Genomic DNA, 23878 nt, shown 5'->3' with positions numbered 1-23878 from the left:
CTATCAATTTAATTTACCACAGGTGGACTCCAATCAAGTTGTAGTAACCTCTAAAGGATGATCAATGAAAACAGGATGCACCTGAGCTCAATTTCGAGTGTCACAGCAAAGGGTCTGAGTACTTATGTAAATGTAAAATTTACATTTGACATTTTTTATAAATGTGCAAACATTTTTTTGAAAACTGTTTTTGCTTTGTCGTTATCGAGTATTGTGTGTAGATTAATGGTGGGGGGGCGATTTAATCCATTTTAGAATAAGGCTGTAATGTAACAAAATGTGGAAAAAAGTCAAGGGACCTGAATACTTTCCTAATGCAGTGTATTTGGTTGGTACAGATCATACAAAGTATTCCCCATCCACTTTAGCTGTGACAGGTAGACATGTTCTCTCTACAAGACAATATGTGTCCCATGTATAGTCTATTACAGTGTATTTCACTGGGGTTCTATTTTGAAGGTTTCCTCGTTAACATACGAACGTGACGTCATCGTTTGTGCTGCTGGCAGAATACTAGTCCGTTTTGTCGTTCTTTACTTCCTCCAAGCGAGTCAATTTAAACGTGCACTTTCCTATTTCGTTTTTTAGTTTTGCTATGTCCATGTAGTTGAAAGTACTCACTCATTCGAAGTAGTCCCAACTTGGAGAGAAAAAAAACAAAATGTTAACCCGCAGTTAGGAGACAACATCAGTCCACTTGTTCTACTAAATGTAATTTAGCTGCAAAGTTGTCTTCATTGAGTTTTGCAACCTTGCAAAGGGAAATACAGCCCTTAAAATTATTTGTTAAACTCTACATTAAAGTTAGTTATGGCTGATACTGAGACCGTTGTCGCTGCGGGCTGCTTGGAAAAGTCGAAGTGTTACGTGAAGACTCGAAAAGGAACAATTCTCGCTGCAGAAATAGTAAGTTTGTTCCCTGTCACTGTTATAGGCAGACACTCACACAAAGAGTAGACTAGCGCTGTAAATTTGCCTGAATTTACTGCAATAGTAGTAGCCAAACTATGAATGGAAGGTCTGTTGTAGAAATAGAATATAATTCCCTAGAATAGACCAATATGATGACATACTACTTTGTGTTGTTACTTTACTACACTATTTTTGCAACATATACAGATCTATGAGTATTTCCATGATGCTATACCATTGATTTGTTCATATAGTACGATAAAATCTTTGAGACAGTTGTGTGGACTTCGAGGACCTGGAATGAGAACCATGTGCTCTTGGGGTTGGGGGTCAGGCCAAGGGTTAGCCAAAGAGCTTCCAACGGTCACTTTTAATAAATCAAAGTATATTTTATATTTGAGATTCTTCAATGTAGCCACCCTTTGCATTGATGACAGCTTTGCACACTCTTGGCATTTTCTCAACCAGCTGTATGAGATAGTCACCTTGAATGCGTGTCAATTAACAGGTGTGCCTTTTTTTAAATGTACATTTGTGGAATTTCTTTCCTTAATGTGTTTGAGCCAATCAGTTGTGTTGTGACAATGTAGGGTTCGTATTAGAGTTGCGTATTTTGGGGAATAATCAGAGGTGGAAAGTAGAGGTCCACCGATTATGATTTTTCAACACCGATACCGATTATTGGAGGACCAAAAAAGCAGATACCGATGTAATCAGACAATTTTTATTTGTAATAATGACATTTACAACCATACTGAATGAACACCTATTTTAACTTAATATTATACATAAATAAAAATCAATTTAGCCTCAAATAAATAATGAAACATGTTCAATTTGGTTTAAATAATGCAAAAACAAAGTGATGGAGAAGAAAGAAAAAGTGCAACATGTGCCATGTAAAAAAAAAAAGCTAACGTTTAAGTTTCTTGCTCAGAACATGAGAACATATGAAAGCTGGTGGTTCCTTTTAACATGAGTCTTCAATATTCCCAGGTAAGAAGTTTTAGGTTGTAGGAATTATAGCCCTATTTCTCTCTATACCATTTGTATTTGATTCATCATCTGATCTGATTCATCTGATTCATCATTTTCACCTCGAATAGAAGTAGAGGGACTTTTGTGAGAGGTTGCTTATTGTGAACGCTGAGGGAACTTTATGCACTTGGCCAGATGATTCTTGCATTCTTCACATATGATTTGACACAGTATTTGCAAATGTACACAGCTTTTCCTTCTACATTAGCTGCAGTGAAATGTCTCCAGACATCAGATAGTGCCTGTGGCATTTTTCTGTATAGATTAAAAAAGAAATAGTAAGAAAAAAACAATTCCAAGTACAGATAAATAATTAAGCAGTTAGATTAAACAACTCCTTTGTAAGATAAATGTTTTAAAAGATAAATGTTTTAAAATAAAAAATGTATGGAAACAGGTGAATTAACACTCCTCAGTTAGCAGGCTAAACCCCACATAGCAAAAACTAACGAGCGGAAATTGTTAACGAGTTAGAAATTATTTAAACACACTTTGCTGTAGGCTATTTACTAGTTTACAAAAATTAATGTATGTCATATAAAATATATTCACCCCACCTAGTATTGTAATTTTTAGTAATTTTTTGTATTGTAAATTTCTGGAAATTGAAAATTTCCAGAAATTTACCGGAAAGTTTCCGACCCTTTGGTATACAGAAGATAGCCCTATTTGGTAAAATACCAAGTCCATTTTATGGCAAGAACAGCTCAAATAAGCAAAGAGAAATGACAGTCCATTATTACTTTAAGACGTGAAAGTCAGTCAGTATGGAACATTTTAAGAACTTTGAAAGTTCTTGAAGTGCAGTAGCAAAAACCATCAAGTGCTATGACGAAACTGGCTCTCATGAGGACTGCCACAGGAAAGGAAGACCCAGAGTTACCTCTGCTGCAGAGGTTACCTTCATTAGCGTTAACCAGCCTCCGAAATATCAGACCAAGTAAATGCTTCACAGAGTTCAAGTAACAGACACATCTCAACATCAATTGTTCAGAGGAGACTGTGTGAATTAGGCATTGTAGCTACATTGAAGAATCAAATATATTTTGTTATTTGTTTCACCATTTTTTGGTTACTACATGATTTCATTTGTGTGATTTCATAGTTTTGATGTATTCACTATTATTCTACAATGTAGACAATAGTACAAATAAAGAAAAACCCTTGAGTGAGTAGGTGTGTCCAAACTTTTGACTGGTACTGTATGTAAAGGCACTCCAGGAATAGACATATCTGAAAATCATTAAGAATCAGGTCTTAAGGCTTCTCTGTGGTGTTTTTATTATGTGCTCTACATCCTTGAGGTGTATTGTAGGTTCGTGGGTGTCCTCTGGCGGTTTTGTTACCCATGTAAGTTTATTGGAGAGATCCATCCCACTACTCTGGTGGAGGTGTTGCATGAATTCTGATGGTCTACGGGTTGTCATTGTCCTAAAAAATCAGCACTGACTAATCTCTCCATTTCTAAAGATAAACAGTAATGTGTTTAACAGGTGTTCTGTTCTAAAGGAGGTGGTAACTCACAGGCTGAGTTTTCTCATTGAATGGAAAATAACAGAATGAAATTAAATTCTAGCGAGTTCTAGTTCTAGAGTTGTAGAGTGGTCAGTGTTTTACCACACGTTAAGAGTCAGTGCTTTGCAGAGGTAATGGACATTTCAGATGATACGTGAGGTTCCTGCAGCCAGGGACAGGGAATGCAGGAATCGCTTAGCTTGCAACGCTACATGGCCTGGTTTAACATTCCAGGGTTATTTCACATCTCGCAGGTCAGGTGGATGATCCCCTGTGGAAGATCACAACAGCCTAGGAGAAAGTATGAAAGTCACGGGACGAGAGAGAGTGGGTGTTTCAAATAGTTTACATGCTATAGTTTACATAGAGCTTAGAGAGGATACATGGCTTCTGAATTTAAATGGGCTATCGGTGTCATACTCCGAAACAAGCGTTCATCCATGATCTTAGACTCAGTGGTGGATAATTGACAACCATACTCTGCATGCTTCAGATCACACATGCTAAACGTGTTTTTCCACCTCTACAAAGTAGCTTTGAGTTGACATTTGAGACTAACTCCACTCCATCTTTCGAATCTGACATGATTGGTCTTGAACATGTCTTTGTGATAGCTACTGCCGGAAGTCAAAGTGAAACACACCCAGGGAGAAATTGCTTCCATGCAAGCTGAGTAACAAAGTCATTGCAGTAGTTCTGTATTTATAACAGTACCTATTATTATAAATGAAGTAGACACTGGTCTTTTGCATCTCATAATGTTCACAGAAGCTAGTTCTAGTAGATTTTTTCCCCCCTGGCATTTCTTTGTGTAAGCGCGTGTGTTTTCATTTCTCTGTGATATGGATTGCCACTCTGCTACTGCTTCTAGTTTGTTAATGGCTGTAATCATTGAAATGTTTGTCATTTCCTCATAGTTTAGCGTAAGAACTGCTCTTAACTGGGTCTTTCAGAGTTGTTTTTCCTGTGGCGTAACAGTGAGGTGTCACAAATGGATGTGGCAGTTTCACCATTTAAGAATTAGTTTCAAAGATCTTTCTTTTTTGAGGATAAAAAATATAAACCCCAAACCTGGTGTCTTAGTCAGTGTGATATAAACTACTAAATTGATTGGCATAAATGCCTACACAAGAATCAAAAAGGGTTCTTTGGCTGTCCCCATTGCAGAACCCTTTGAAGAACCTATTTTGGTTCTATGTAGAACCCTTTTCAAAAAGGGTTCTACTTGGAAATAAAAAGGGTTCTCCTTTGGTGGACAGCTGTAGAACCATTTTGAAACCCTTTTTTCTATGTTTGTTGTTGTTTCGTGTGATTTGGGACAGTTTTTGATTTGTTGCGTCACCACAGGGTCTTTAACCCCACAGACTATGTGAGTGGGTTTATTGTGTCAAATATTTCGACGCAGGCTGCTTTTTCCGTCTTCTTCCTCTCTCTCTCCCCAATATAAATTTTCTGTCCTTTTTCTTTCAGCTCATCAGTTTAATCATCCTAATCTGCTATGCTGCGTCATTTAATGGATATTCTGCGGTGGCCATCTGTGAGATGGTGTTCGCCATCATCTTCTTTGTCGTCTTCATGATGGAAATGGACAAGACCATTCAGGCGGTCAACTGGGTCTGGAGTGTGAGTACAGTATATGTTTACACAGACACACACACACACACACACAAACACAGAGAGACACAGGGAGAACGAGAAGCACACAGACACAAATTAAAGATGCATTCAAATCAAAACTAACAGTAACACAAGGACTTTCCAAGTGCCTTTAGAAGGACAATCATTCACTAATGTTGGTCTCCTACCAGGATCTTTTCCGTACTGCTATTGGTGCAGCCCTGTACACCATCACCTCTCTAGTCTGTATGCTTCGTGGAACAGGGGACGATGCCCTTATTGCTGGAGCGGTGAGTCAAATGTCTAACCAGCCTGAGATTTTTTAACAGATACAAATGAAAGCATCTCAAATTATTTACTACTTCAGCTCTTAAATCCTTCAGCCCAATTCATCACTGAAAGTAGAACTTGGTGGTTAGATTAAACATTATTCCATTCCCTTAGGTGTTTGGCCTGCTGGCTGGGATCCTGTTTGCCTATGACGTCTACACCATCATCCTTGTCATCAAGAGCAACAGGCAGGATACAGCAGCGCCCACTGGTGGGTATTTTGGGTAAGGCTGCAGCTTTGCTGGGAACTACAGTTTGGAATTTGACATTTTCTTTGTTTTGTTCCCTGCTTTGTTTACAGATGTTTAAGCCCTCGAAGATAAACCCCATCTTAGTCATTGAAAGAAAATTACATTTGTGCAGGACGAGATAGAAGTGCAGCAGATTGGAATGAAGTTTGATGCTCAAATGAAGAGATTAATAGCAGAAATTAACCAATGTTAGGGTCAGAAGAGAGAAACATCTACTGTACTATCTATGGCTGACACAGAGAGGATAATGTTATACTGCACTGAGATCATTATGTTCAAAAGAACCATGTAAATTCCAGGAGGGATTCCCTTGACAACCGCTGTTCCAGTCTCGGTGTACAATTCTACCGTCCCATTGTTCAATCTTTAGTCTGGTGAAAAAGGGAAAGATGTCAATATTATGCAGCATAAGGAGGTGGAAAGCTCTGGAAAGTTCACACTAGGACATCGCCAATTTTGGTACAAATGGCATTCTCTCTCTCTTTGTTGTCATAATTTCACCTCAGCGTCATAGCCCTCTCCATAACCCACTGTAATATATTAAAATTGTGCTGGTTGAATTAAGCCAAATTTTGCTTGCATTTAGGCCTTGATTTAATCAGATCGAGTGTTAGCCGGCATAGCGGATGTTTTGACATATGTTGGAGGTGTCACTGCAGTATAAACTGACAAATAGGTGAGAGGCTGCTCTTGTGTCACAAACCACTTCCTTCCTTATTAATCCTACTAAGTTATAAATTCAAAACGGCGATAGAAAGTGTAGGTTAATGCATGTTTTCATGTTCATTTGGATGGTGGGGATTTGTAGCCTATCAGTCAAATCGAGATATAGACAATGGAAACATCAAGCAGTGTTTGAACTTGTAAAGTGGCTGCATGGGATTTGTCGGTTTCGTTGCATCCAATAGCATGGTCCGAGATAAACTAACACAAGGAGCCGCTTGTGGATTTGACAGCTCTAACTCAGTTCCATCTCCGACACACCAAAACACCGCTATGCAGGTGTCTGCTAGTACGTATCTGCTATAGAATCTAGCCCTTAGTCAAGGCAGATTAATTGGGGAGGACGGGCTCTTAGTACTGGCTGGCACAGAATAAATGGATTGGTATCAAACTCAAACACATGGTTGCCATGTGTTCGTTACCATTCCATTCACTCTGTTACAGCGATTATTATGAGCCGTCCTCCCCTCAGCAGCCTCCTGTGCTGGAAACATTTGTAGTGCCTTAGTTGCATTGGTTGTTGTTTTGCCTCTTTTTCTACTTACCTAGCACTGTAAGGCCTACTGGCCACAATTAACCCTGCACTCATGGTAAGGTTTGATGTTCATTTGCCACCAAATAACTTCTCATGAGTACTCTTGCCATAGGAAAATAATGGGACAACATGTTTTCATTATCCTGGTTTTGAAATAATCTAATTCAGGTCACGTGTGTTGCTTACCAGTTTTTCTTTGTGTTTTTTTTAACCAATGATAGATAAGATATTTTAACGAGATTTAATGTTGTACAAGAGAAATGTTACCTCAGTTAGTGCCCCCTTGTTAAAGTATTTAGACAGTTTGTATGCAGTTATAGTAGTAAACATTAATATTTTTATTATAGACTCGTAGAAAAACAACTCATTTAGAATGAGCAATTAATGAAATGAATTAGCAAAGAAGGGCATTTGATCAGTTATGTGGTTGCATTTCAGGATGCCTATGTTATAATTGTAATATGTTTTGTGAATGTTATCTCCAAAATATAAAGTACGTTTCTCAAGGAAGAATTTGGCCTTAATGTTTTATTCCGAGGTTTATATCGAGGTTTTTAATGTATTTATTCATACTTTTGTGTTTATTTGAAATATTGAGGCATATACACAATGCTTTGCGCAATAAAAGAAAGTTGTTATTCAATTAGGAACCTCTCTAATAACTGTGTCTGCACATTGTATAATCACATTGTTATATACATAGTACTTACTAATGACTGTCTATACTGGTTTGTGTCACTCACAAGTTCAAGGATCTGAGTGCTCTCTCTTAAACTACCACTAGATGGAAGCAGCTGCACTCTAATTGGAACCTGACCAGGGCTCATTCTGTACTTTATATTTTTTTGTTCACACAGGCCTAAATGCAATAAAATCGAATGCTGCAAAATACTACGAATAATTACTAATGTTTTAGAATTTCACTTGACCTAGATAACATATTTTGTTTCATTTTCAGGGAACTAGGTCAACAAAACACCCTTTCACTATGAGTCTTTGGTTGATCTGAACCCCCCTCAGTAAAATTAGCAGATGTACAGCTAATTTCCTGCAATTCTAAAAATGTTTTCATAGGATGGAGATAAATGTTTTAATTTTTGAATATGATATCTGACTGGTCGGTAATTTGAGAAGTTAACAAATTTACCAATCTATGCAGGTGATAGACCAAATGGGATTCAAAACCACAGAACTTTTTGAGGATTACATAAGGCCGACATTGGGAAGAGTTTTGGTATTCTTGGCCGATTTGAATGTTGACATGGTGTCCATAATGCCACTCATTTAAATTGATTGTCCATTATTCGTTTAGTGCTCCTATCATTAAAAAAACCCAGTGGGGAGTCACAATCCATTGGACATACAAGAAAGACTGGAAATGAATCCCTGATGTTGTGCTTGTTCCAAACAGAACAGGGCCCAGTTTCCCAAAAGCATTTTAAGGCTAAGTTCATCATTGGAACCATATAGAGCCAATAGGATCCCTATTGTTCGAAAATGAACTTAGCCTTTTGGGAAACTACCTGACAAGGTCAGGTCATCTTGTATTTGCTATTCTGTGAGGGCCTATTCTCCAGTGCTTTAGATGCCAGGGATTCTGACATGTTACAGCAGTGTGTAGAAGGGAGATCCCATGATGTGAGAAATGTGCAGGAGGGCATAGTCAGAGGGAGTGTACAGTTGGGATAGAGAAAGCACTGTGTGTCAACTGTGGTGGTGCCGATGCAGCTGGGGATCCGAAGTGTCCTGTGAGAGAGAGACGGGTTGAGGTTGCCAGAGTTAAAGTGGGGCCAACAGTTTCCTATGCTGAGGCAATGGCGAGAGCAGAGGAAAGCCTAAGGGTGAGTGAGTTGACTCGGAGCACCCCAGTGAGTGATCAACTGCACTGATGGAGTGGAAATCACAGAAAATGTATGTGGTAGCTGCAGCAGCAGAGAAATATTTGGTGATGAACGATTTTAATCAGAAGATAAACAAGAAGTTTTGAGAGAAGGGGTTCCATCCTCCCAGGCCGGCTACCTGGTGTTGGATTATTTAGGGCCAAAGTAGTGAGATGGGGTGGTGGGTTTCTGGGGATAGTGTATATGTGCAGGGTTAGATGGTGATGAAATTTCAGTTTTTCCCATTCGGCTTTTAATTGCGGTGACCAGTATGTGCAATCCGCACTCCGACCTGTAAAAGGCAGCAATATTCAACACATCCTCTAGTCTGCCAGGAAAGCACACGAAGAAGAACATGGTAACAAATGGGCAATGATGAACCTCAATTTGAGGAGCGCACTGTCTGGGCCCGGGACAAGAGTGGCAGAAGGAAGGGTGTAGCGTAGGTAAAACTATCGTACAGCGCAGTGGGCTTCCACTCAATGAGTGCGGTCAATAGACATTGAAACCCGGTGCAGTCATCTAGGTGTAGGGTGCTTACGTGTGCGTCAGTGATTTTCAGACAACTCCAGCAAGTCGACTGTGCGTAAAACTCCAAGAAGAGGTTTGTACTAGTTCGTACTGTATGTATGACACGATTTATTGGAACATACTTTTACTTTGTCCTGTGAATTCAGATGCCTCATGTATCCATCAACCTATTTTTTAAAAAACCTCTGACTATTTGGAAACAACCAAGCCGCTTGTTCTTGAACCATCGACATGTTCACGCGCGGATCTAAAAAGCTACGGTCGAATCGCTCGGTAAGTAGATCCGTCAGAACTACAGTATGTTGTGACATTGTTTTGTGTTTTTTTAGAGTCCAGGGTATCTTGTTATCTGGAAAGTACTTGCATCGTTTAGAATACCTTTATTGACGATGAATAGCGTTCATAAAGGTTATCGAGTAGGCTGCAAGTAAATATATAACTTTAGGCTATTTTGTTCAGCCAACATTGATTAGGCTAAGTATTTGTTTTACTGTTATTGGCTTGATTATAGACCTGTCTATGCGCTATGCGTTTTTGTATGTTATAATTTGAAAAGTTGCTTTGCTTCCCTTGATTTAGTTTACAGAAATTCCGTTCTTTGTTTTATGACTCGAGTTGAATCGTGGTTGCGTGGGAGGGGCGTAAGGTCACTTCTTCGATGGCATTTACCTGCACAGGTTAGGGTTAGACAACTTCGAAGTATAGCCCCCCCCCCCTGATCTGATCCACACTATGGTGATCTGATCCACACTATGGTCTGCATTCATGACTACTCTGTAACTACAGTATCTGTTCCATAAGAACTTCTGTGGAAGTGTTATTTGGACATTATATCAGAGATATATATATATAATATATATACATTTATTTCTAAAGGCAGTTAATGTTGCCATAAGGCGCATGCAGGGGAGTATGTGTCTCCTTTCCTATGCAGGCTTAAAACATTTAAATAAAGCTTTTAGTCAGCATCATTTTAATAGCCTGACACAATCCTCCTATCACAAGCTAAACATGCAGGTAGTTGAGACATGCAATAGCTGCAACATTAGGCCTCTTCGGTTTTGGCATGAGTTACTTGAAAGGGTGACTTGAAGTCAAGACACAACACAGTAAGCCAAGTGAGTTTGGTTGGTGTCAGCCTCTCATAGTCAAAGAGAGGATCAACTTTCAGGAAGCAATACAAGCATTATTACCAGAACATTTTATCCCTGTAGTTCTCTTATAAAAATCCCTATTGACAACATAATGAAATACTCACTGAGCCTCTATAATATGAAGGTTAGCAATGCTAACAAGTACATGTACAATCCCGTAGCGAATGCTAACAAGGGCATTGAATGGAAAGGGAGATATCTAGTCAGTTGTACAACTGAATGCATTCAACTGAAATGTGTCTTCCACATTTAACCCAACCCCTCTGAACCAGAGAGGTGCGGGGGGCTGCCTTAATCGACATCCACATCATCGGTGCCCGGGGAACAGTGGGTTAACTGCCTTGCTCAGGGGCAGAATGGCAGATTTTTACCTTGTCAGCTCGGTGATTCGACCCAGCAACCTTTTGGTTACTCGCCCAACGCTCCTACCCGCCAGGCTACCTGTTGAAAACATTTGATACAGTTTGTGCAGATTGTGTTCTTTATTTCACGTCATATAATTTTACATTATGAAGCTTAGGGCTTACCATAGTTCCCTAGAACAGTTGAGCCAGTCACATGTTTTTTGTTGTTGTAAATAACACAACTGGAGAAATCGGGAGCTGGTGAGTCCAGCTGTGTAGTTGGTTTAACTTGCTAGTCAGCTAAGTAAGTGGCTTAATTTAATAAGGAGACGGAGCATCATATAGTGTTTACTTTCTGCTGTGTTTGAGAAGTCAAAGCGCCTTTTTGATTTCCTTGCATAGATTTTCTTTTTCCCCTCTCCATTCTCTGCCCACCTGCTCCTCCCTCTTTTCTCAGCAGGCAGGCCTGTTGCCCTAGCGACTCCACACAGACACAGCATGTACACATGCTGCTCCAGAGCCAGTACTGTTCTTCCTTAAGACAAGCATGCGTCAAAACTTTGTTCATTTGCACAATGTCTCTCGTTCACATTTGCTTGTAAATGTCCAAGCTCGCCAAAAAAAACTACCTATACTTCTATAACTTTGTGAGATGGATTTCCTGTCTTTGCAATTTGTGCACTCGTTAGCCAGCAGCCTCTATTGAAATTATCTATTAGTTAGTGAATTTATTTGCATTCTGGTAATAGACACCCAATCTGCTTTTTTAGCGCCTCCTTGTGTACGAAGACCGTTATACTGTAAATCCGAGGATGAGAGAATGATGATATGATATGAAAATTTGGATACCGCCAAACCATAAGACATCCCAGCTCATAAAGTTATACAAGTAACTCAAAAATGCTACTCAGCTTCCTCCACACACAAAACAAACATTAGATTGCATGGCTATTGATCCAGGAGGGGATTCTCTGCTGTTACCAAGAGAATCTTGATTTTGCAAGAAGCTAGATAACTAGCTACTAAATTAGCCTACCAAATGCACAACTGCAGAGCATTTAGCACATTTTAGAAAGTTCACTTAGTACACTGAACAAAAATATAAATTCAATGTGTAAAGTGTTGGCCCCATGTTTCATGAGCTGAAATAAAAGATCACAGAAATGTTCCATATGCAGAAAGCTTATTTCTCTCAAATTTTGTGCACAAATTCGTTAATGTCCCTGTTAGTGCGCATTTTTCTTTGCCAAGATAATCCATCCACCTATGGTATATCAAGAAGCTGACTAAACAGCATGATCATTACACAGGTAAACATTGTGCTTAGGACAATGAATGGCCACTCTAACGTGCAGTTTTGTCACACAACACAATGCCACAGATGTCTCAAGTTTTGAGGAAGCGTGCAATTCAAAGTTGTTTCAGAGAATTTAGCAGTACGTCCAACCGGCTTCACAATCGCAGACCACGTGTATGGCGTTGTGTGGGCGAACGATTTGTTTATGTCAATGTTGTGAACAGAGTGCCCCATGGTGGGGTAATGGTATGGTACCGACAACAAACACAAATGCTTTTTATCAATGGCAATTTGAATGCACAAAAATACAGTGACGAGATCCTGAGGCTCATTTTTATTTAAGCTATCTATGACTAACAGATGCATATCTGTATTCCCAGTCATGTGAAATCCATAGATTAGGGCCTCATTTATTATTTTCAATTGACTGATTTTCTCATATGAATTATAAGTCAGTAAAATCAATTAAATTGTTTCATGTTGCATTTATATTTTTGTTCAGTATGGTTATAAGATATCAAGCTCGCAGACATTTAATTGTGAATTCCATACTGTAACTAGATCACCTGGTGCGTGCTGCACAATAGTCAGTGACTCACAAAGCTCCGGTCTCTTGTGCTTGTAAACAAACACCATGTGTCTGGGGACTACACGTAAGCTTCATAATAAAAAATAATGAGACGGGTAAAATGAAGAATGGGATCTTCTTTATCTCCTAACGTATTGCACAAGTTGACTGCAGATATTCAAATGTATTAAACGAACTTCAAAGAAATAGTTTCGACAGTATTGAAAAAACCATCCCATGGCTATTTCCAAATACCCCGGTATACGGTATACAACTCAAGCCTAATACAGTATGATAGCGTATTGTAGGGAACGGGGATGTGTTCCTGACATTCCAGAGAGAAGAGCAAGATAGGCCTATGTGTGTGTGTGGTGTGATGTTTAGTGACGCTTTCCCTGCAGGCTTGTGTGTTTGATGTATCTGAGTCCAGCCCAGTGTGTAGTGTAACTACCATGTCTCGGTGAGTTAGGCTGCACAGGCCTGTGACCCCTGACCCACTCCCCTGAGTTAACGTTTAACTCCTCAAACACTGAACACATCCTGCTGTCTCCATTCCAGCATCTGTTATTCTATGCATTGTAACAGCGTTACTATGTAAACAGATTGTTATAACATGGGTATAAGAGCAACAAAGTGTTACTTAGCATTAGCATTGTATGGCTATGACGGCACTGGTCAGCTTTTAGGTAAAGGGTCTAACAGCGAACTTTCTGCGGCCTTGTTGGATAAAGCGTATTATCAAGATCAAAAGGAGTAACTAAAGTAGGGTGTATGTATGTGCGTTTGCGAGCGTTCATGTGTACGCTCTCCTATACAGATGTGCAGTCTTAATTTGATCCCTGTTGTTGCAGATAATTTTCCTGTGCAGCATGGAATGCAAACTTGTCATTTCCACTTTAAAATGTCAGACTTGATTTTCTCTAATGAAACATGTATCCATTCATAATAATCCACATTTCCTGTTGCTGTAGAATTTATTTTCCTGCTGTGAGAAACTGTTCAAATTAAAATGGCACATCTGTACCTGCTTTGCTTTTAATGGAGAGAATATGTTTTTTTTCTTGTGTGATACTACAAACAAACCTATTGTCAATTCAAATGTTCTATTTACTTCCCACATAGTTTATAAACCCACTTCCTACCTCTGCAGTCCCCACCCATCACATCCCCTACTTCAGAAAGCAAAGTAGGCTAACCCACTGCAGGGACAGAAACTTGATGTATATTTTCTCTTGCCGAGAGATGTGAAGGAAACGCATGAAACCCACATTACCTTGACTTTTGTTACACTGTCTGAGAGTGTCTTCTTGACATCATCCCCTTCCCATGTTCTCTTGCACATGATGAATTTCGACTCGCAGCTCTTGTCTTCATTCAAGGAAAAATCATCCTAAAGGAACAAAAGCTGTATGATGGATCTGAAGTTTTCCATTACAAACTTCATTTGTCATGGTAATGATATGGAGCTCACATCCCCTCTCTCTCTCTCTCTGTGAACACGATCCAGTGTTAATTAGAACCATCTTGGCGGGTATTGATGCATTTCTTTCTGGATCAGTTTACAGATGGGACCGTTTTAATGCCAGCTTTTTCTCCATGAGCAGAATGGATCAGCCTTATGACGGGGATGAAGTATGACCTTGTGTTTCACATGTGTCCACTGTTATGAAGGCATTCATATGCAGTACATGAATGTAATCCCTACATAGCAATCATCATCTGCCTTCTAGCATTGATCAACTCCCAAAAATGTTTTAAATTGATTGTAAAGTCAGAGAGCAGTGTGCTATTATCTACAATATGTTTGTGATTTCACTGCTGAGTATGCTGATTTAATCACACGTGTACTGAGCCGAACACTACTTTACTGGCCTAACAAATGTTAGGTCATATTTTCTGCATCTTTATTGCAAATACTAATGCTTCTCCGCAAGCTTTTTTTGTAGTTCTTCAGTTATTTATTCTGCCCACAATCCCAAATGCACGGGATGATTTGCAGGCCCTCTAACTTCTCTCCCCCAGGACTCTAATCCTCCATTTGTCAATACAACATGATTGTGCCACTCCTCCCATCTTTCTCTCTGTATTTATTGCACACTTTGCTGGGCTTTCCCAGGGAGTCCCGGGATCAGTAGGCATGACAGAGGGCAATGTGGCTTCACAAAATGTTTGTTTTTAGCACACGTGTTACCATGGGATCGCATTCCCCAGAGACAAAAGACTCTGCTCTCTGACTCTGAACGATTGCGTAAGCATGTGTGTTCAGGACACGGTATGACGTACACAATATACATGTGTGTTTTGTATTCTTAATGGATTTCCACTTGGAGGGGAACGTCTGAAGAAGACTTACTTCCTCAGTACTCCGTACCGTTTGGCTTGTTTATACATCCTACTGGTTTAACGTAGATGTTTTACAGTACATGCATGTCTGTGTCTAAGCATGCATGTACGCGTCTCTGTGTAGCTATTCAATCCCACAACAGTTGCAATACAACTATGTGAACCCTTCAATGTTATTTTCCATAGCGTGTTCTTTCCTAACCTGTTGATGCTGTTCATAGATTGCCCGTTTTGAGCTCAGGGGTGTGTGATGGCGCCATTGGTAGATTTGATGTTGAAGTGTATTGGGTTGAGCAGTTTAGACTCTTTCTCGACGACCTGCAAACATATCAACATCTGGACTCCGTTAATGAACAGCCACATTTATACAGGGATGAATAGAGCAAAATGCAGAGTTGTTTTTTTTCTGTTCAACGACACCCAAAATATTGGTCTACTGCATCTCTGTTGAGACTGACTGCAGCCCCGTCATAATAACCTCCAGGTCACAAGCCATAAAATGCTTCTCTCAAATGGTCTAACTGGCTTGACATGAATATTAACGTTTCATTCACCTTATGTCCTGAGATGTGGTTTCACAACAGATCAAGACAAAGCTGCACAGGTGCTTTCCCAAATGGATTTGCTTTATTGGCATGTGTATGTCTGTGAGAGAAGGATAAGTAGCCTGTGTGTCTGTACAGTTTGTAAGATTGTTCAAAGGGAGTCTCTTTTTTTTTTGGCAACATCCTGTGTTTTTGGCTCGTGGCAGTGACTCTCTCTCACTCTCACTTATCTGAGAAATATTGTTTCGCTAACCATCCCATCCTTCCCTTCCTATTGTTTGGAAGGGCTGGTTAATTATGCTTTGCATAATTAAATAAGAGGACTGACATTTTCATGGTGTGAAGCAACTTTTTATCCTATACTGTATATCAACATCGAATGTAAGAAAAGATCCAATTATTGAGAGGAGGGCCGGTTTAGAAAGTGGGAGAAGGGAGGCAGGATGACAGCGTCAGAGCAAAGTGGAAACGGTGACTTCATGGAGAGGGAAAGCAGAAGGTGGCACACTTCCTCTCATCTGTTTCCTTCCTCTCATCTGTTTCCTTCCTCTCATCTTTAAAAAGAGACTCCACAGTAGAGCAGTTGTCACACACTCTCTCAGACTACTTAACTGAATAGAGACACACTCACACACACACCAATACTAATGCTCAAGTCAAAATTTAGCTTTTACATGTAGGTCATCTGTTTATGGTTTGTTGAATGTGCTTTGAGAACTTCTGAATTTGCCAAATGACTTGTGATCGTGTGTGGCTAGAGTCCCACTGCCAACAGGAGCTGTAGTATGGGGGGGGTTGGACCCAGTTACTGGGCTGTTTCTTCTGGACTTGACAAGAGCTTAGCCTGTTCCTCTAACCGCTTGCCACATAGCAGCGAGCACTCGGCATGTAATCCGCTCCACACACACAAAGCTGGGTAATGGACTGTGCAAGCATACACACAGACCTTTCACATGCATATGAATCAGGGGCTGGAAACAAACATTATTTTCCAATCATTAAGTTCTGAACAGAACCATTATTTCTTCCGTTCTACTGTTCCAGACAGAGAAATACAGTTCTGAACAGAACCATTATTTCTTCCGTTCTACTGTTCCAGACAGAGAAATACAGTTCTGAACAGAACCATTATTTCTTCCGTTCTACTGTTCCAGACAGAGAAATACAGTTCTGAACAGAACCATTATTTCTTCCGTTCTACTGTTCCAGACAGAGAAATACAGTTCTGAACAGAACCATTATTTCTTCCGTTCTACTGTTCCAGACAGAGAAATACAGTTCTGAACTGTTTAGAACCCTCAAAAAATGACGGTTTTGATTGTTCCTCTGATATCGACATTTAGCTCGTCATTAAATGAATTAAAGGGTATGGATAGAGCAGCTTGCTATGAAGCTGGCAAGTTTATTTTTTACATGCTTTGGACAGACGAGTGTAGGGCGCGAAATGCAGCTTAAATGTTGTAGGTGGTGAGAGAGAGTAGAGGATGAGGCTTGGCTTGACACACTGGGCATCTTGTTGTTATGACTGTCACACCCTGGCCTTAGTTATCTTTGTTTTCTTTATTATTTTGGTTAGTTCAGGGTGTGACATGGGGGATTTATGTGTTTGTGTCTGGTCTAGGGGTTTTGTATGTTATGGGGTGTTTTCTAGTCTAGGTGTTTATGTAAGTTTATGGTTGCCTAGATTGGTTCTCAATTAGAGGCAGGTGTTTATCGTTGTCTCTGATTGGGAACCATATTTAGGCAGCCATGTTCTTTGGGTATTTTGTGGGTGATTGTTTCCTGTGTCTGTGCCACACGGGACTGTTTCGTTGCCAGTTCACTTTGTTATTTTGTGTTCATGTTCAGTTTCCCCTATTAAAACATGGACACCTACCACGCTGCGTATTGGTCCGATCCTTGTTTCACCTCTTCAGAGGAAGAGGAGGAAATCTGCCGTAACAATGAAATCCATTATATAAATTAGACCCACAGAATTATACCATACCTATGGAGGAGCAGCTTCCATGAAGGAACTTTTAATGTCTTTGAACTTCAGAGAGTTGACTTAACGTTGGACCAGCTAGCTAGCTAACAAGCTTGTGTGTGCAGAGCGGCACCAGAATTAAAATAAAACGTCTTAGCTGTTTTGTAGTTAATCCAAATGTGAAAACTATAGTATCCTTAACTAGCACTGAAAATGTTAATCCATTCTTCTCTCATTAAAAATCTCTCCTTAATTTCTGAATCACGCTTGTAACATCAGTAGGCTACTAGACGATGCTTCGGAGGGGGAGGGGCAGGTTGCCTACACACACACTTGCAAAGATTTTCAGGTGACAGGCAGACACTGGAATACGTTTCTGAGTGACAGACTGAGGACTTTGCATAGGCGATTTGTTGTGTTTTTGTGGGACTGGGAAAAATGCCCTGAATGTAAAATAATGTTATTAACCGGTTCCCATACTTTTAAAATAACTGTTCTGGTCCAGGACAGTGTAGATCACTTTCGTTCTGATTCTGTTCCTCGACAAATGTCCTTTCTTTGTCGGTTCAGTTCCCTGAACATAATGTGTGTACACATAAACATGCACAACCCTACCCTATTAACATAGACCATTTTACACATGATTTACATGCATATACTCACAGATGACATCACACACATGGAATATGAGCGACCACTCTCGCATAAAGTACACTGATACACTGATGTGTATTTGAACCAATGCAATCCTACTTCTCTGTCAATCACAATGCTTGGCAGTTCTATACATTTTATGATGTTGCTTAGTGAGAGAATGAGTGCTATGTGGTCGTAAAGTCTTGTCCGAACACGCAATCATCATATATTATGCAATCAAACTGCAGTTGTGCAAATTGAGGGTGTAAAGGATTATTATGTGCAGTTCCTTGGATCTCAGTGAATTTACTTTGCTTCTTGGAGAATAATCTATTGAGAAAGATCACTCCTCTCAAATACTATGCAGCAAATGACAGTAGGGATAGACCTCTCTCTAAGTCCATCCGTACTGCCTTTTTGATTTAAAGCGAAATGACAACTTTACTTGTGTGACTGTTTCTCCTCCCATTCACTCACTGTCAAGTGAAATAAATAAATGCTGTATTTGTTCATCATTTTATCATTATTTGTGATGCATGAATGGTGTTATCGTACTTGGTGTTGTGGTTTCAGGAGGAGGAAAACCCAGACCAGGGACAACCATGTATGAGATGTGGAGACCAGTGTCCAGGCTTTCGCATGCATGGCTGGAGGTAGGCCTCTCATACTCCCGTCACATACTCTAAACACTCCCTCCTCGCCTCCTCACGGGATCATAGACACTGTTCTCAAGATATTTCATGTGATTATATTTCACGTCATAGGTTTCTTTACTTTAATTTCGCATTCATAACTCATATGTATTATAGATCTGATCAGTCTAATGCAGGCAGTGCCTTCTTGTGTGTCGCCTGTCGCTATTTGGTTGTCACTTACTTATTGAGGAAGAGTCACATGGCTAACTTAGTATCATTTGCATAATTAGAAGTGATTTCTGACAACAATTGGGTCTGTGTGTTTGTATATCAGTGGACTGGGCCCTTGGAGAGATTAACACAACTGTGTCCATGTTGAGAGCAGACCTAGATATTGACTCAAACAAACATTATCCACACACAACACATTTACCACATCCAGAGCAGATAAAGCGCCCAGCAGTGTATATGGAAAGGTCATAGAGAATATAGGCTATAGACAAAGCATGTTAAGCAAATGTGAGATCAGCTGCACTTTGTGTGTGGACGTTATCCACACACAGCACGCACAACCTCTGAGGGCAAGGGATTACCATTAGACATGCTATCTGCATGTGTGTTGTATTTGTTTTTACTTTTCAAAGGGTTAATATATATATATATATTTTTTTTTTAAATGATTTAACCTTTATTTAACTAGGAAGGTCCGTTAAGAATAAATTCTTATTTACAATGACGGCCTACCCCGGCCAAACCCTAACCCGGAAGATGCTGGGCCAATTGTGCGCGTCCCTATGGGACCACCCAATCACGGCCAGTTGTGATACAGCGTGGAATCGAACCAGGGTCTGTAGTGACTCCTCTAGCATGGAGGTGCAGTGCCTTAGACCGCTGCCCCACTAGGTAGAGCCATAATATGCTATGGATGGGATGTAGCCCTACTTACATGACACTGTAGACATTCTACATACTGTATCTCAATTAATAAATGAATAAGAGGTGTTTTAAATAAATGCAAGATGACAAATTTGAAGTCTTGGAATGGAAATGGCAGAGATCATAAGAGAAGCTTTCCTAAACTAAATTGTGTCTTGACTTGGTCTTACTACCAGAGAGTGTGAAATAGCTGAGCGTTGAACTGGAACAAACTCTAGTGGACACAAGGGGAATTCCACCAGGTTTAGAGGTGAGTCTTTGTCTACCGGTGCATTAAACACATTAACATAATCTATACAGCTCACTGTACCCCTGAAATTAGTATTTGTCAGTTGGAATGTTTTTCAACCATCTATGGTCATATAGCAGTCTAGTCAGTGTCCCCAATGTCTTTCTGAGCAGCAACTAGTTTTCCACTCCTCTTTCCTCTGTGTTGTACAGTCCCCCAGTATGAACTCCCTCCCCTACTCACTGTGTCAGCCAGCTGGGTCTCTTGGTTAGTCCTAATCCTGTCCGTCACCCTAATAAGATTAGCCCTTTCAGCCCCTGCTACTGCCACCACCGCTGTGTTGAAGCCCCAACCCCCCCCCCCCTCCCTGAATCTCTCTCTTTCTCCTTCTCCACATCCCTTTCTTTCAGCTCCTGCCTCTGCCACCACCGCTGTGATAGAGCTGTAACACCCCCCCCCCCCCCCCCCCCTTCATCCCTCGCTCACTTTCCCTCCCCAAGCCCATCACTCTGGCTTTTCACTGTCCTTGCTCAGTTAATAAGCATTTTGAGGAAGGGCAGTTTAGGTTTTGATTTAGGACCAGTAAATCTTTTGAAGACAAATATTATTATTTTTTACCTTTTATTTAAGCGGGGAGTCTCATTGAGACCAATGTATCTTTTGCAAGGAAGCCCTGCATGACAAGACCAGCAGCAATTACACTTTAAAAGTTAAACACAAATTATTCAATCAAGGCGGGAGCATAGGAAACACAAAAACACAATTCTAAAAAAACAAACACATTCCTCTGTGAAGAGATCCTCCACCATCAATCTGAACTGCCGAAAGGCACAAAATCATCCAACTGTAGGGTATTCTGAAGATTGTTCCATAAGTATGGTGCGAAGAAACTAAAAGCTGTTTTACCTAAATCGGTAGTGACAGAAGGAATTTCAAGAGTTCGCCAACCCTGTGAGCGGGAATGGTATCTCCTACTTCATATAGGTTAGGACCGATGTTTGGTAATGGGGGAATTTTTACATAAGAGCTTTATAAACAAACAGAATGCAATGTTTCGACCTACACAACACTAATGAGGGCCAGCCCACTTTCTGATAGAGAATGCAGTGATGAGTGCAAAATCGCTCGCGGTTAACACAGATTGCAATTCTGACTATTTTCTTAAGTGCTCCCTTAGTTGTTTTAGTGAATGGGGACTACACTCACATTTCATGGTAGATTTGACAGAGAGAAACCTCAGCTGTCAGATTGAACGAATAATGCGTCAGATCGAAGGAAGGTCAAGTCAACAGGCTTTGAAGACAAACCAACCTTAATCTAAAGCACATGGTGACTCTACTGTACTTTTTATACTCTCATGCTAAAAACACAGATGAACTTGATATGCCACTGTCATCATACCATTAATGTGTTAACCAGGTCTGTACCCAAACAATTCGTGCTTCTACTTCTAAAAATTTACCTTTCCAGAAACAAGCCTCACTGTTGCTGTTTGCTATAGACCACCCTCTGCCCCCAGCTTTGCCCTCGACACCATATGTGAATTGATTGCCCCCCATCTATCTTCCGAGCTCATGCTACTAGGTGACCTAAACTGGGACATGCTTAACACCCCGGCCATCCTACAATCTAAGCTTGATGCCCTCAATCTCACCCAAATTATCTATGAACCTACCAGGTACAACCCCAAATCTGTAAACACGGGCACCCGTGTTAACTAACTCGCCCTCCAAATACACCTCTGCTGTTTTCAATCAAGATCTCAGCGATCACTGCCTCATTGTCTGCATCCGTAATGGGTCTGCGATCAAACGACCACCCCCCATCACTGTCAAACGCTCCCTAAAACACTTCTGCGAGCAGGCCTTTCTAATCGACCTGGCCGGGGTATCCTGGAATGACATTGACCTCATCCCGTCAGTAGAGGATGCCTGGTTATTCTTTAAAAGTGCCTTCCTCACCATCTTAAATAAACATGCCCCATTCAAAAGATGTAGAACTAGGAATAGATATAGTCCTTGGTTCACTCCAGAACTGTCTGCCCTTGACCAGCACATCCTGTGGCGTTCTGCAGTAGCATCGAATAGCTCCCGTGATATGCAACTTTTCAGGGAAGTTAGGAACAAATATACACAGGCAGTTAGGAAAGCTAAGGCTAGCTTTTTCAAACAGAAATGTGCATCCTGTAATACAAACTCAAAGTTCAGGAACACTGTAAAGTTCATGGAGAATAAGAGCACCTCCTCCCAGCTGCCTACTGCTCTGAGGCTAGGAAACACTGTTTAGCACCGATAAATCCACTATATAATTGAGAATTTCAATAAGCATTTCTCTACGGCTGGCCATGCCTTCCACCCGGCTTCCCCTACCCCGGTCAACTGCCTGGCACCCTCCACAGCAACCCGCCCAAGCCCCCACCATTTCTCCTTCACCCAAATCCAGATAGCTGATGTTCTGAAAGAGCTGCAAAATCTGGAACCCTACAAATCAGCCGGGCTAGATAATCTGGACCCTCTCTTTCTAAAATGATCGGCCGAAATTGTTGCAACCCCTATTACTAGCCTGTTCAACCTCTCTTTCGTATCGTCTGAGAGTCCCAAAGATTGGGACGCTACCGCGATCATCCCCCTCTTCAAAGGGGGTGACACTCTAGATCCAAACTGCTACAGACCTATATCTATCCTACCCTGTCTTTCTAAGGTCTTCGAAAGCCAAGTTAACAAACAGATTACCGACAATTTCAAATCCCACCGTACCTTCTCCGCTATGTAATCTGGATTCAGAGCTGGTCATGGGTGCACCTCAGCCACGCTCAAGGTCCTAAACGATATCATAACCGCCATCGATAAGAGACATTACTGTGCAGCCGTATTCACCGACCTGGCCAAGGCTTTCGACTCTGTCAATCACCACATTCTTATTGGCAGACTCAACAGCCTTGGTTTCTCAAATGATTGCCTCGCCTGGTTTACCAACTACTTCTCTGATAGAGTTCAGTGTGTCAAATCGGAGGGCCTGTTGTCCGGACCTCTTGCAGTCTCTATTGGGGTGCCACAGGGTTCAATTCTCGGTCCGACTCTCTTCTCTGTATACATCAATGATGTCGCTCTTGCTGCTGGTGATTCTCTGATCCACCTCTATGCACTATTCTGTATACTTCTGGCCCCTCTTTGGAAACTGTGTTAACTAACATCCAGACAAGCTTCAATGCCATACAACTCTCCTTCCGTGGCCTCCAACTGCTCTTAAATACAAGTAAAACTAAATGCATGCTATTCAATCGATCACTGCCCACACCTGCCCGCCCATCCAGCATCACTACTCTGGACAGCTTTGACTTAGAATACGTGGACAACTACAAATACCTAGGTGTCTGGTTAGACTGTAAACTCTCCTTCCAGACTCACATTAAGCATCTCCAATCCAAAATTAGATCTAGAATCGGCTTCCTATATCGCAACAAAGCATCCTTCACTCATGCTTCCAAACATACCCTCGTAAAACACTCTACTCAACAAATTGGATGCAGTCTATCACAGTGCCATCCATTTTATCACCAACGCCCCATATACTACCCACCACTGCAACCTGTACGCTCTCGTTGGTTGGCCCTCGCTTCATACTCGTTGCCAAACCCCCTGGCTACAGGTTATCTACAAGTCTCTGCTAGGTAAAGCCCTGCCTTAGCTCACTGGTCATCCTAGCAGCCCCCACTCGTAGCATGCACTCCAGCAGGTATATCTCACTGGTCACCCCCAAAGCCAATTCCTCGTTTGGTCGCCTTTCCTTCCAGTTCTCTGCTGCCAATGACTGGAACAAACTGCAAAAATCACTGAAGCTGGAGACTCATATCTCCCTCACTAGCTTTAAGAACCAGCTGTCAGAGCAGCTCA

The 23878-nt window shown here is 40.9% G+C and overlaps 2 protein-coding genes across 4 annotated transcripts in view; both read left to right on the top strand.

Moving 5' to 3' along the window:
• Positions 1-186: 186 nt before the first annotated feature.
• Positions 187-7812, top strand: LOC109869333 (proteolipid protein 2). The gene is made up of 5 exons (XM_020459413.2): positions 187-906; positions 4936-5088; positions 5274-5372; positions 5527-5623; positions 5714-7812. Exons 1-5 carry the CDS (start codon positions 811-813, stop codon positions 5719-5721), a joined length of 453 nt encoding a protein of 150 aa, XP_020315002.1. The 5' UTR covers positions 187-810; the 3' UTR covers positions 5722-7812.
• Positions 7813-9130: 1318 nt separating this feature from the next.
• LOC109868901 (protein prickle) overlaps positions 9131-23878 on the top strand; it is a 32266-nt gene continuing 17518 nt past the window's right edge. The window contains exons 1-3 of one of the 3 annotated variants that reach the window (XM_031803537.1): positions 9131-9405; positions 18759-18838; positions 19933-20006. Coding sequence is in view for 2 of the 3 variants with exons in the window: in XM_020458651.2 (XP_020314240.1) it covers positions 9564-9605; positions 18759-18838 (122 nt within the window). In the remaining variant the exon portion in view is untranslated. Of the gene's footprint in view, positions 9406-9540; positions 9606-18758; positions 18839-19932; positions 20007-23878 lie in introns of all 3 variants that reach the window. The other 2 variants (XM_020458651.2, XM_020458652.2) reach the window with 2 other exon arrangements.

The sequence above is a fragment of the Oncorhynchus kisutch genome, linkage group LG24 (genome assembly GCF_002021735.2).
Source record: "Oncorhynchus kisutch isolate 150728-3 linkage group LG24, Okis_V2, whole genome shotgun sequence".
Classification (NCBI taxonomy): Eukaryota; Metazoa; Chordata; class Actinopteri; order Salmoniformes; family Salmonidae; genus Oncorhynchus; species Oncorhynchus kisutch.
This window is presented reverse-complemented; position numbering and strand designations above follow the sequence as displayed.

Coding starts and splice junctions, on each gene's coding strand:
- LOC109869333 (XM_020459413.2), top strand. CDS start 811: ATGGCTGATACTGAGACCGTTGTCGCTGCGGGCTGCTTGGAAAAGTCG. Junction 907..4,935: donor CAATTCTCGCTGCAGAAATA/GTAAGTTTGTTC, acceptor TTTTTCTTTCAG/CTCATCAGTTTAATCATCCT. Junction 5,373..5,526: donor ATGCCCTTATTGCTGGAGCG/GTGAGTCAAATG, acceptor CCATTCCCTTAG/GTGTTTGGCCTGCTGGCTGG.